At 38.7% G+C, this 13,146-nt stretch overlaps 2 protein-coding genes across 6 annotated transcripts in view; one reads left to right on the top strand and one right to left on the bottom strand.

Annotated features, from left to right (window-relative positions):
• The window catches only part of tp73 (tumor protein p73), a 92,817-nt gene extending 88,633 nt beyond the window's left edge, over positions 1-4,184 (bottom strand). For 3 of the 4 annotated variants that reach the window (XM_031905928.1, XM_031905931.1, XM_031905932.1), the window contains exon 1: positions 3,883-4,183. In XM_031905928.1, the coding sequence (XP_031761788.1) occupies positions 3,883-3,947 (65 nt within the window). In that variant the 5' untranslated portion in view covers positions 3,948-4,183. Of the gene's footprint in view, positions 1-3,882 lie in introns of all 4 variants that reach the window. The other variant, XM_002933855.5, reaches the window with a different exon arrangement.
• A 2,523-nt stretch (positions 4,185-6,707) lies between these two features.
• The window catches only part of wrap73 (WD repeat containing, antisense to TP73), a 29,892-nt gene continuing 23,453 nt past the window's right edge, over positions 6,708-13,146 (top strand). The window contains exons 1-2 of one of the 2 annotated variants that reach the window (XM_012966270.3): positions 6,708-6,961; positions 8,835-8,987. In XM_012966270.3, coding sequence (XP_012821724.1) covers positions 6,893-6,961; positions 8,835-8,987 — 222 coding nt within the window. In that variant the 5' untranslated portion in view covers positions 6,708-6,892. 2 annotated transcript variants of the gene reach the window in all.

The following is a 13,146-nucleotide window of genomic DNA, read 5'->3' on the forward strand; positions in this document are numbered from 1 at the left end:
TATGGAACTGATACAAAAATTGGATGTGTAAACTACATGTTACTTTTTCCATCCGATGTGACGGGCTGTTGGATGTGAACGCAGCATGAAAGTGCAACAACAACATATTTTTATTAACGTGGTAGAACCATACTGATTAATAAAAGCTCTCATGTTCCATTTGTTAGTTTATTTCTTATCAAAGTGGAACAGGTATAATTTAAGGTGGCAACACACGTGGCGATTTTTGATCTTTTGTGCGACCATCGGTCGCACAAAAGATTGTTCCCACCGTCCACAGATGTTCAGGGCTGAATCGTCAGATAAGGAGGTAGAAACAATAGGATTTCTACCTCCTTCTGCCGATTCAGCCCTGAAGATAGATTTTGCTCAGGCACCTTCTATGGCGCCCGATCAAAATCTTTTAACCCACCCAATCGGAAAGTCGACCGATATCTGCAGTCTTCTGCGATATTGGTCACCTCGCTGACGTGCCATACAGGCACCGAATATTGTACGAAACAAGGTTTCGTAAGATATCATCGGTGCGTATATGGCTAGCCTAATATACAACCCTTTCTAACAATACCATACTGCCACAGATTTATTAGGGAGTATGGTTAAAGTGGGCTGCCAAGTGGATATTTTTCCTGGGCACACTAGCTACAGCTGTATTTAGTATTACATGTATTTATAAAGTGCCAACATATTATGCAGCACTGTACAATAAATGGGTTTATACATTGAACATACAGATCTAAATCACTCATTTCTCTTCCACAATAAAAAATAATTACATAATCAATCACACTACTCAGGAACAAAAACCATTTGTCCAGTCCTTCCCTGTCTGCCTTGCTGTTGTGTTAGCAATAATACCTGACATAAGGTTTGCATTAAGAAATATTATCCCCTAATTAAACCTCCTAGCAGAGAAGTTAAATGATGTATTTTATTTTAAAGGTTGTTAATAAAAACATTCACCAAATGATTAAACTGCAGACACAGAGAGTGAGAGAGAACACCTGCCCAAGTGCATATGTGGGTCCCAAGGTACTGAGTCCCATGATATTACACTTGTACAGTGAGAAACATCAGACAAACAATTAAATGTACCAGGCCTGACAAAAGCAACAAAGAGAATTGAATCTCCAGCTGTAATGCACATGGAACAAGAGATTATTAAATATCAAGGGGATTACATGAGAAACTGGAAATGCAGACTCTCACATTTGTGTTGATGTTACAAGGACAAAATACATTATTTGTTTCAAATTCCTGAACCTCATCATTTCTATATACCATATACTGTACAGACAGACCTCCATGGCAAACTGCTGCGATAGCTGTGTTTAAGATCCTGAAAAACAGTCCAACTGCTGCAGGGCCTGAACAGCCGCTGTTGTTTGTAGGAAGATTGGACAGTGTTGAACTGGGCCATCAGGAAACTAAAAAAAGTACAGGGGGCTCTCCTTCTGACCCAAACATGCCTTGTATAGCTATTCCGTGGCCATTCCCATTTATAAGTACAATGAGTAAAAAAGTAGGGAAGAAGAGGTGACAATATATTAAGAGAGTAGACTAGGAGAATAAGTGCATAGTAAAAAAGGGGTAAATATAGAAGAATGGGCTGGTGGTTAATCAGAATATCCATGGTACAACAGTGGGCCAATCACAACTGGCGTTTTTGTGGGCCCCAACAGACATCACAAACTTATACAAACAGACCTACTAAATGCCAGAGGGGCTGCTGTAACAGTCACTATTTATTGAGCTGGTGGTGGGCTGTTTGGGCCTGTGTACCTGAAATGCCAGGGCCTATTTTGACTCCCAGTTTGGACCTGTGCATAACCTAAGGCAGACTGACTATTCAGCATAGAAAAAATTCAAATGAAATAAAAGCCACTCTGGAGGCTCTGAAGTGTAAAAGTGGATAAAGTTAAAAGCAAGCTGAGGTGGCAGCAGCACTATAAATCAGCTGGCTTGGAACCACCAGCATTTACAGGGTAAATTTGTAGAAATTGAGTCTAAATCAGTTTGAAGGTAATACTGTCCCTTTAGCTATGGGTAAACCTAGCACTCTGGGTACCTGAATATACAGAATTAGCATAACTACTGAAATGTGCAACTTCCCCTGCTGTATCGCAGACGTTCCTGACCATATACTTCTCTATTTTATTTTATTGAACACTACACTGTAACAATGTATGAGAGAAGAGGAACATTATCTTACAAGTCAAGCAAACCAAGACAATATCCCTTAGCATATTACAGACAATCATTTTGTTTTCATTACGCAAATCCAAAAGCAGCCACCTTTCTGATGCAGTTGTAAATACGCACCCTACTGCATTGCGACTACAGATTACCCTACTAATCAGTAGCAAGAGTAGAAATCTAGATAACATCCCCCTGCATGAAAGACAGATTGTGCGCTCCAAAACCAGTTGGCACTGCTGAAAGCTGTTATTAAGAACTAGTTATGTGTAATGTGGCCTCACCTGTGTCCTAGTTGGTTACACAGGCATCCATGGTAACAACCATAGTAACACAACGCAGCTAACCCCTGCAGGGTCACAAGCATTTCCCTTTAGATTAATGCACACCGGGAGGCAGCAATGTTGCAAGTCTTGCAAACTGCGCTGTGGGGCTTCAGATTCAGTGCAGTTTATTTTATTAAAATGAACCAGAGTTGTCTCTTACGAGCAGCCATACAGCAGTTGTTCAACTATAACTCCCTGCAGAAGGTGTGGGGGCCCAAGCTTGAGCATCCTCTGATCTAATCTAAGAAGCATAAATGCAAAAAAAAACCCTTTGGAAAGTGTAAATGAGTAAGCCATTATTATTATTACTATTAACTACCCACTGCCCCCCCGCAACTGAAAGTTATGATGAAACAGCTGGAGGGCCACAGGTAAGGAGCTGCTGGTCCATAATACTGCACCCATTCAGCGTTCCCTATGTGTGATCCTGTTTGCTTAATGTTTAGCCAAGGTGCTTCCCTGGAGATACTTTATCAAAACAAAGCACCTTAATATGGGGCTATTAACTCAATATAAATGTCAGTGGAGAATCGTGTTCCATGCACAGGTTCCGCTACACTATTTTCAGGTACGGCACCACATAGCTCATAACTGGATGTCCCACTCAGCAACTGCCAGGATAGATTGCAAGCCCACCTGACAAGCCTGAATTTAGCATTGCATGTGCTGCTTATTACATGATGTACAGCTCTGTAGAATAGGCTTGAAGTTGACCTAAATGATGAAATGGGGAGAACAAACTAACATGCAGCACAAATGTGTGCTTATTATTTCATAATTATAATTATTTCAAAAGCACATAATTTGAAGTCAAAGTTATATAAATGATACAAACACACACGTAGCAGCTATTCATTAAATTTCAGGCGCATGTGATTACACAAAGCGACTGATAAACATCAACATCAGTTTAAAAAAATGTACTAAATCAATCAAAACAATTATTAAACACACTTCTGGTGCACAAGTACACATCAAGACTGCATTACATTCAGTAAAAGAAAAATATATAGAAATATAATACCAGTTGCAGAAAGTCATATTGGAGTCCTGGATTCCCCTTAGTCACAGTTGGCTTGTAACTAATACAGTTCTAAAACATACTAGGTCAATGGAACAAAACCCATCTCCTGCAGGGACATTCCCCTTCCATACAGCAGTGTGCAGAACACCATCATGCCATGCACTATAATTCGTACCTACCTCACATTCTCAGTCCATATATGAAATCATACACTGCAAATTGTTACAGCCTCTATAGTAATTAACAAAGTCTTCATGCTTCAATCATTGTGTTACTTTGTATATGTTGGCATGGAAGCTACCATGTCAGTGCAGAGAATTTCAGAGAGTTCTGTACCTGAAATGCCAGTCTGTGCTGATGGCCCCCTGCACTGCCCTCTGCTTGATCAGTGTCGCTTGCATGAAAGTGCTTGGCTGGGCTGTGCCAACAGAGCTGATTAGGGATGCTCCTGCCCTGGCTGGCTGGGCTAGCAGCTCACACTTGTAGTGATCCCGGGCTACCAGCTGAAGTTCCACTCGCAAGCCTTCCTATTAACCCCTTCATCACCGGAACCCTCACTTAGCAGACGATGACACCTGTTTGGGCATTTGCCACATAGCTGTGAAAGTGACGTGCAGAATAGGAGGTGTTTGGGTGGCAGTTGTTAGATTATAAGGTTGATACACAGGGACGGAGAGGAGGCAGGATCTAGGCTGGCAAATTAGGGGGGAGGGGAGCGGGGAGCTTGGCCGCGTTTTAACAGACAGCCGGCGGGAAGGGGAACTTTATTTAAAGCTGTGGTGCCCATTATGCACCTGTCCGTAGTGAACTATAACTCGCAAAGCTTTCCAGGGATGGAATGAAGCGCTGATGGAGCTCAGCGGGATGGGAATACCTGTAGAAATATCCTGAAGTCATTTGATAAACGACTGCAAAGAGTACCCAAATCTTTAATGTTTTAACGATAATACGCGATCCGCTTAACTCCCACAGCGAAATATGTTTTACACAATCTGTAGTCGCTAACTACGTTACACTCTCACTGCGACTCCCCTGTGCGGCGCAAATGCGCTCAGTGCGCTAGAATTAGTGGGAAGGTATCACGACCTGCGCAGGTTTCGCTGCCATACAGTGTCCTTAGTACCGAGAGGAAATCATTTCCAACAATCCCATCTAATGATGCTTACAGCAAATAACATGCTATACAGCACATAAGCAATCGATTTTGCCTACAGCCGTCGCCATGTGTTTTTTTTTAAAATAATTTTAATGACAAATATTTATATATTCGTTTCATTCCATCATTGCCTCGGCTCAAAATATTAGCAGTGACTCTATTACTAACGAAAGCAAATATTCCCTATAAATAATTCGTTTAACATATTTCCCAGACGGGGGTAGTAAAAGTATAATATCGCTTTTTCGTTACATTTGTCGCAATATCCCACAATGACTTAACAATAACATTAAACCTGCTTCAGTCAGTAATTTTGCATGTTAATCTGGTTTTGCAACAATTCGTATAAAATACGCGATTTACCTTTCCCTATAATACATTTCTTTTTCTCTATTAATATCAGGATTTTTGTATATTAAATATTCTTTCTATACACCGGTTATTTCAGCAATCGTCGCATTTCTATTTTCCCGGCCAACTGAATGTATGAATTAAAAGAAGAGAAGACAATTATTTTTAGAGTTTATGCCGCAGTTTTATTTGCAACCATATACTGTACACAGTTTAATATATGGAGATATTTGCGTTGTCGCCCATAAATTCAGCAAATGTATCACAGAACGAAGTGTTTAGTTTATCAGCTGATAATGTGCTCTCCTGTGGGAGAGTTAAGCAAATACTGATGCAGACCATTCTGTTGTGAAATTATATAAATATATTTAAATTATATTTAAAAAAAAAAATATAAAAAGAGTGTTTAGTTTATTAGCTGATAACATTGTATCCTCTCCCGTGGGAAATTTTTTAAAAAAAACAGACCTTTCTGTTGGGGAAATGATATCAATGTAATTATATAAATATACATTATATTAAGAAATATGAAAATAGTTTTTTATTGTTTATTTTCTATACTTCCAAACATCCTTGGTCTTGATGTACATGTGTGACCAATTTCTAACTCAATATGTGTTAAAGGTGGCAGCCTTTTAATATCTGGTTATCTAACTGGTTTTTAAATGCTCTAGGCATATACTATATATAAAATATAGGCATATAGTATATAGGTACTAATACTAGAGCAACATAACTACAGTAAGTAGGTGTTACTGACCATAAATTAATCAATGCGCCCTGACAGGCAGTATAATTACAAGGAGTATTGTGACCAAGTGAGCGCTTAACAGCTTTTAGAATATAATGAAATGTAAGGCTACAATTTTCTTAGGTTTTATTACTTATCTTTCTATTCATACCCTTTCCTATTCATCTTCTTGTCTCTTAAACAAGTCACCGTCTGATTTCTAGGATAAATTGGACCCTAGCAACCAGATAACTTCTGGAATTCCCAGCTGGAAAGGCAAAAACAAAAAGCAACACAATTCAGGACAAAAAAAAATACAAAAATAAAGCTCAATCGGAAACTGCCGTGGAATGTTACAGTCTTCGGCATGCTAACAGTTAATTTAAAGGCAAACTACCACCTTACGGAGTAAAACCTACAAAAGATGCACAACAATTCCTGCCTATATACAGTAAAGATATAACCGCTACCGAGTGTTTTTTGTTGGCAATAGATAATACTAGCATGGCTGCTTCAATGTTCAGTTGTATTGAAGATGGGGGGTATTGCAGGAGATAATGTTCAAGTCCAGCCGGAAGGCCGCACTTTAACCCTACATTAACCATCATCTAGCAGCAGCGATTTCAGTATTTAGACGCGGGCCCAGTTCCCGCCTGTGGAACTCCCACTCTTCCCGCCGCTTCACCCGCGGACAGGCCATAACTCCGCCCACCCGCTGTGTCAGTTGAGCCAACCAGCTGTCATAATCCCACGGCGCTACAGTTCCAGCGCCAACAAACTCTGCCCTCCTTCCGGCATTTATTATTAACCCCGCCCACTGAAGAGTTACGCACACGCCCCTCTTTATAAGCACGCCTTTTGCCTATTCTCAGAAAGGCCTCATGGTCACGCCTATTTATCGTAGCCTCCCGTATATATGCATCCTATAGGCTGCTTTGTTCTGTCAGTCAGTGAAGCTCCACCCTGCTACTGCGATACTGCCATCCCTTCGCCGTAGTCGTCAGTTCGTATTAGACGTAGTTCCGACCCGCCGTGAGCGTGTTCCGCCCCCAATCTCCCGGCACTTGTTATGGAGCTTGCTGCTTATTAAGTGAAACTGTGACAAGACCATGAATTTTTCCGAAGTGTTTAAGCTTTCAAATCAGCTCTGCAAGTTCTCCCCCAACGGGAAGTATCTGGTGAGTGAGCCAATTGCGGGAGTGCATAGATTTAATCTGCGGCTTTTATTAGAACTCATATGCCCTCTTGGGACAGGGTATTCTGGGAGTTGTAGTTCAGACACAGACTGAAAAACTAAAGGTTCATCTCTTGCAGACCAGGTGTTAATAGGTTGGTAACCATGACTACCAGCATTATACATCCATCATAGGGTCCCTTTGTGGAAGGGAGAAGAAGATATTTAGCAGTATAGCCATTAGTGATGAACAGCATGGGGATGTGAGAATAGTAGTTTAACAACAGCTGGAGGGTTTCAGGTTGGACACCCCAGAATAATATATTCTCCAACACAAATGACCCTTGTCTGTTTATCCTAGAACCCATTTTTCTGTTCATCATAGGGAGTTCTGTGTTATTCTGTAGCCCAAACAAGTGCACCCTGGCTGGGCATTTCCAGGTGTAAGATGTTCAAAGGGGTTATTCACGTTTAATTAATAATACAATAATAACATTGTAGCCTAACAAAGCAATAGTTGCTTACGTGCCACAATCAGTGACCCCCAAGGAGTCCAGGTAATTCCCATAGAAATGAATGGATGAGCATTTTGTGACCTGCTGAGCTGTAAAGCACTCAGGCACTGAAATGCATGAAATCGCCCCAAGCAGGGGGACCTAATGGAGTTTTTCGTGGTCTTGCTAAATTGATGGGTTCTACTGGTCGCTATAAAGATATACAGGTATGGGACCTGTTATCCAGAATGCTCGGGACCTGGGGTTTTCCGGATAAGGGATCTTTCTGTAATTTGGATTTCCATAACTTAAGTCTGCTTTCATTTAAATATTGAATAAACCCAATAGGATTGTTTTGCCCCCCAATAAGGATTAATTATATCTTAGTTTGTGATCAAGTACAAGGTACAGTTTTATTACTACAGAGAAAAAGGAAACCATTCTTAAAAATTAGAATTATTTGCTTATTATTTGCTTATAATGGAATCTATGGGATGTAATTCTGCAGTAGACAGGTATGGGACCTCTTATCCAGAATGTTCAGGACCTGGGTTTTTCCAGATAAGAGGTCCTTCTGCAATTTGGATCACCATACTTTGCTAAAAATAATATAAACATTAAATAAACCCAATAGAATTGTTTTGCTTTAAGTAAGGATTAATTATATATTAGGTGGGATCACGTACAGGGCCAGTTATCCAGAATGCTCTGGACCAAGGGTATTCCGGATTTTCTGTAATTTGGATCTGCATACCTTAAGTCTACTAAAAATTCAATATAACATGAATTAAACCCAATAGGATTGTTTTGCATCCAATAAGGATTAATTATATCTTAGTTGGGATCAAGTACAAGGTACTGTTTTATTATTACAGAGAAAAAGGAAATCATTTTTAAAAATTTGAATTATTTGATTAAAATGGAGTCTATGGAAGACAGGCTTTCCGTAATTTGGAGCTTTCTGGATAACAGGTTTCCAGATAACGGATCCCATACCTGTAGAAGGTACTGTTTTATTACAGAGAAGGGAATAATTTTTTAAAATATGAATAATTTGATTAAAAAGGAATTTATAGGGAATGGCCTTCCCATAAATTCAGAGCTTTCAGGATTTTATGTTTCTGGATAAGGGATCCAATACATGTATAATAAAGCACCATTTGGTGGAATAAAGACACAAGTCTATGGAAAACACACTGTCTGGTCTAATTGATATATCTCTGATTCTTTTTGATGGAAGGACTATTGTAGGGTGAAAGAGCAATAAGTCCATGGATCTATCAGTGTAGTAGTGGTGGTAGGATTATTAAATTCATTTGTTTTGTGTTATTTATTTTAAATAAACCTAAACTAAAATCAGAATGTCTTGCTTATTTTTACCAGGCATCCTGTGTGCAATACAGGCTTGTAATAAGGGATGTGAGCACCCTGCAGATCCTTCAGCTATACACGTGTTTAGATCAGATCCAGTACATAGAATGGTCGTCAGACTCCATGTTCATCCTCTGTGCTATGTATAAAAGAGGACTTGTGCAGGTAAGAGATTATACTGAGAATAAGGAAAGTATTACTAATCACCTTTTGTTATTATTGACAATAATCTGGTAAAACACTGGAAATAGCTTAAGACCAGTATTTGTATGGATATGTATCAGTGAGCATTTATTGTATTCAGTGCTATATAATGTTCCTGTGTACTGTTGGTGTTAATGTAAAGTAGTGCAGTTACCTCGTATTATAGGGTGCAAATAAACACACTGTTTAGCAGCTAGATATGCTTTATTTTCTTTCCTGTACATTGCCTTTTTTAATTTTTCTCTTTGGCTTTGCACCTGAGGCATTTGTGCCCTTGAAGACTTGACTTTTTGTAGTGGTTGGTCACTTCATATTAGTAGGATTGGTGTAAGTACAGAAGCGTATAATAGCTGTATGCACTGTTACCATCAGGGGCATAAAGTAGTCATTAAGTGCAGACAGGTTACATTTACTCTCTTTATGTAATGGGGGGTACATGTACCCCCCACTTCTTTCAGTTATTGTGTAATCTATTGCACAATACTGCTATTTTGTACATAGTGTCCAGTTTGTAGTAGTTGTGTCACGGCGTGTTATTGTTATTTTTCTGTGCCACTTAAAGGAGAAGGAAAGGCTAATAAAGAGTTAATCTCAAGCTGCAGGCATACCTTCAGTTCTCTCAATAGTACCCTTAAGTCTCCCCATATTTCTCCCGTTCAGATGATCAGAAGCCTCATAGGAAAAAAAAAACGCTGAGCTCTGTTAAGAAAGTTCCCATAATGCCATGCTCCAGCACCAAGACCAAGACCGGTGAACATGTTCAGTTAGTAAGACTATGAGGAGCTTCCTGCTGATTGGCTCAGATCAGACATTCCTAAGAGCGGGGGGGGGGAGTTCTTAGAATTATTGAGGGAGGGGGGAGAGAGCTGCGTGTCTCTGGCACAGGAAAACAAAGACAACAAATCCTGTTTTTTTTTTGACAGAGGACTCAGTGCAGCGTTTCTGTGAGTGCTTATGGCTGTATTTACATAGACCTTTCTGATAAAGCTTACTTAGTTTTTACCTTTCCTTCTCGTCTAATCTGAATAAATTTACCACAGGTACAGGACATGTAATCCGGAATGCCTTGGGATCTCTGGATAAGCTATCTTTCATTTAAACATTAAATAAACCTAATAGGATAGTTCTGCCTCCAATAAGGATTAATTATATTTTAAGGTGGCCATACATGTACAGGTATGGGACCTGTTATCCAGAAGTCCCATAAAAAGAAGTCTACTAAAAATCATTTAAACATTATATAAACCCAATAGGATTATTTTGCCTCCAATAAGGATAAATTATATCTTAGTTGGGAAGTACAAGGTACTGTTTTATTGTTATAACAGAGAAAAAGCAAATCATTCTTAAAAATCTGAATTATTTGATTAAAATTGAGTCTATAGGAGATGACCTTCCTGTAATTCGGAACTTTCTAGATACAGGTATAGGACCCATTATCCAGAATGCTCGGGACCAAGGGCATTCCGGATAAGGGATCTTTCTGTAATTTGGATCTTCACACCTTAAGTCTACTAAAAAATCAATAAAACATTAATTAAACCCAATAGGAATCTTTTGCATCCAATAAGGATTATTTCTATCTTAGTTTGGATCAATTACAAGGTACTGTTTTATTTCTACATAGAAAAAGGAAATCAGTTTTAAAATTCTGAATTATTTGATTAAAATGGAGTATATGGGAGACGGGCTTTCCATAATTCAGAGCTTTCTGGATAACGGGTTTCCGGATAAGGGGTCCGATACATGTAATGGGTTTCCGGATAAGGGATCCCCTACCTGTACCACTAATGGTCTTTCCTGTGAATGTCGGGCGAAACTAGTTGGGAAGTGCAATGTACTGTTGTATTTTTACAGAGAAAAAAGAAATTATGTTAAAAATTTTAATTATTTGATTAAAATGGAGTTTATTGGAGATGAGCTTTGTGGATAATGGATCCCATACCTGTATATTCTTTTTTAAAAATGTTTACAGCCAGACCTCTGATTCTACATTTTCCAGGGGACCAGAAAAAAAACCCTTTAAATCCAGAAAATGCATAAAATGGGAGTATGTAATTTTGGAGTTTTCTTTAAAAATTGCGTCTGCTACAAGAAAGACATAAAATGTGGTAAAAGTAAGATTTTCGCAGTATGGGGGCAAAATTACAATGTAAAATGTAGGAAAACATACTTAAAAACTGGGAAATACTAACATTGAAATGCATTAGAACATGAAAAAACTAAAAATAAAAGTAAAATCTTAGAAAACACAACAGTGGGAAGTAAAATTGGGGTTTGGCTGTATTTCTGTGCAGTATACCAAGGCATGGTCAGCAATACAGCAGCCTCCCACTATACACACAAACGTGTGAAATACCCCCTGTATTTCTGTCATCTTGGCTGCATTACAGTCCTCTTATGAACAACCTGTATATAAACAATTTAGTGAGTTGTAAGCAGTACATAAGTAAAAGGGGGAGAAAAAAAAAATTGTAATGAAAGTGCAATTTTAAGCAACTTTCCAACATATAGAAAAGGAGAAGGAAAAGTAGACTCACTGGGGGTGTCACATATTTAGATACCACTCAGGTATTCCTTGACTTACTTCCGAAGTACTTTTTCCCCTGGGGGAGCACAAGTGTAATACAGAACTTCTTCACTGATTCCTGTACAGGTGTGGGATCCATTATCCGGAAACCCGTTAATCCAGAAAGCTTAGAATTATGGAAAGGCCATCTCCCATAGACTCCATTATAAGCAAATAATTCTAATTTTTAAAAATGGTTTCCCTTTTCTCTGTAACAAAACAGTTCCATTGTATTTGTATACTTTATTTAGCCTTGGAGTGCTCCCACAACCTCTTTTTGTGTAACAATAAAACAGTAACTTGTACTTGATCCCAACTAAAATATATTGAATCCCTTTTGGGGACAAAATCAATCCTATTGGGTTTAGTAGACTTAAGGTATGGAGATCTGAATTACAGAAAGACCTCTTACCTGGAAAATTCCAGGTCCTGAGTATTCTGGATAACAGGTCCCATACCTGTACTGCGCATACACCCAGCTTCAGTAGGCACATGTGATGCTAGCACAACATGGCAGTGAGGCCCTTACAGAGCACCACAGACTGGTGCATTTTTTGAAGAAGTGCAACACCGGCCCAGGGTAGTAAGTAAGCTACTCACTTCCTGGTAACCCCCCCCCCCCCCAGTGATTCCTCTTCCTTTGATTATTTGTAAATTCCTGTTAGTATTAAAAGCAGTATCTGTATTTCTGTTTATATTCTCTGCTCTGCTGGTTCGGTCTGATTAACGGGCTGGTTCACCTTTAAGTTAACTTCTATGTTACAGAATGGCCAATTCTAAGGAATTTTTTATCCTTTATAAATGCTTCAATCCCCAGCAGCCAAAAAACTATTGCTCTTTGAGCTTCAATTTTATTGTTACTTTTTGTTACTTATCTTTCTAGTCGGCCCCTCTACTATTTATATATTTATTGCTTCAATATCTCAAAGCAATCCCTGGTTACTAGGTAAATTGTACACTAGTAACCAGAAAACTGCTGGAATTCCAAACTGGAGAGTTGCTGAACAAAAAGTAAAATAATTTAAAAACTACCAATAATAAAAAATGAAGACCAACTGCAAATTGTCTCAGAATAGCACTCTACATTATCAAGTTAACTCAAAGGTGAACAACCTTTAACAGACCTGGATGAGAAATAGCTTCTGCTAAAATGTATACACAAATATCACTTTTAAGTATAATTGCTTTTGTTACATTAAATATGTTGGATAGTTGCTTTTTTTTACAGGTATTACCCTGATTTTAAGGTGACGATTACCTTTAACTTTTAGTGTGTTATAGACTCTTCTAAGCAAAATTTCAGTTGGTCTTTATTTATTATCAGTGGTTCTTTGCTGCTTATTAATAATAACCTTCGGCTCAAACTGCTGTCTGGTTGTCATGATCACTGACCCAGGCAATTTTATTGTCAAACCTTATTTTGTATTAATTATTTACTGTTGCCCAGTTAGTGGGGTAATTAAAGAGGGAGTTAACCTTCAAGTTAACATTTAGAATGTCCTATTTTTCACAACTTTTTAAATAGTCTGCACTCATAATTTTTTTATGGTT

This window comes from Xenopus tropicalis, chromosome 7, assembly GCF_000004195.4.
Source record: "Xenopus tropicalis strain Nigerian chromosome 7, UCB_Xtro_10.0, whole genome shotgun sequence".
NCBI classification, from domain to species: domain Eukaryota; kingdom Metazoa; phylum Chordata; class Amphibia; order Anura; family Pipidae; genus Xenopus; species Xenopus tropicalis.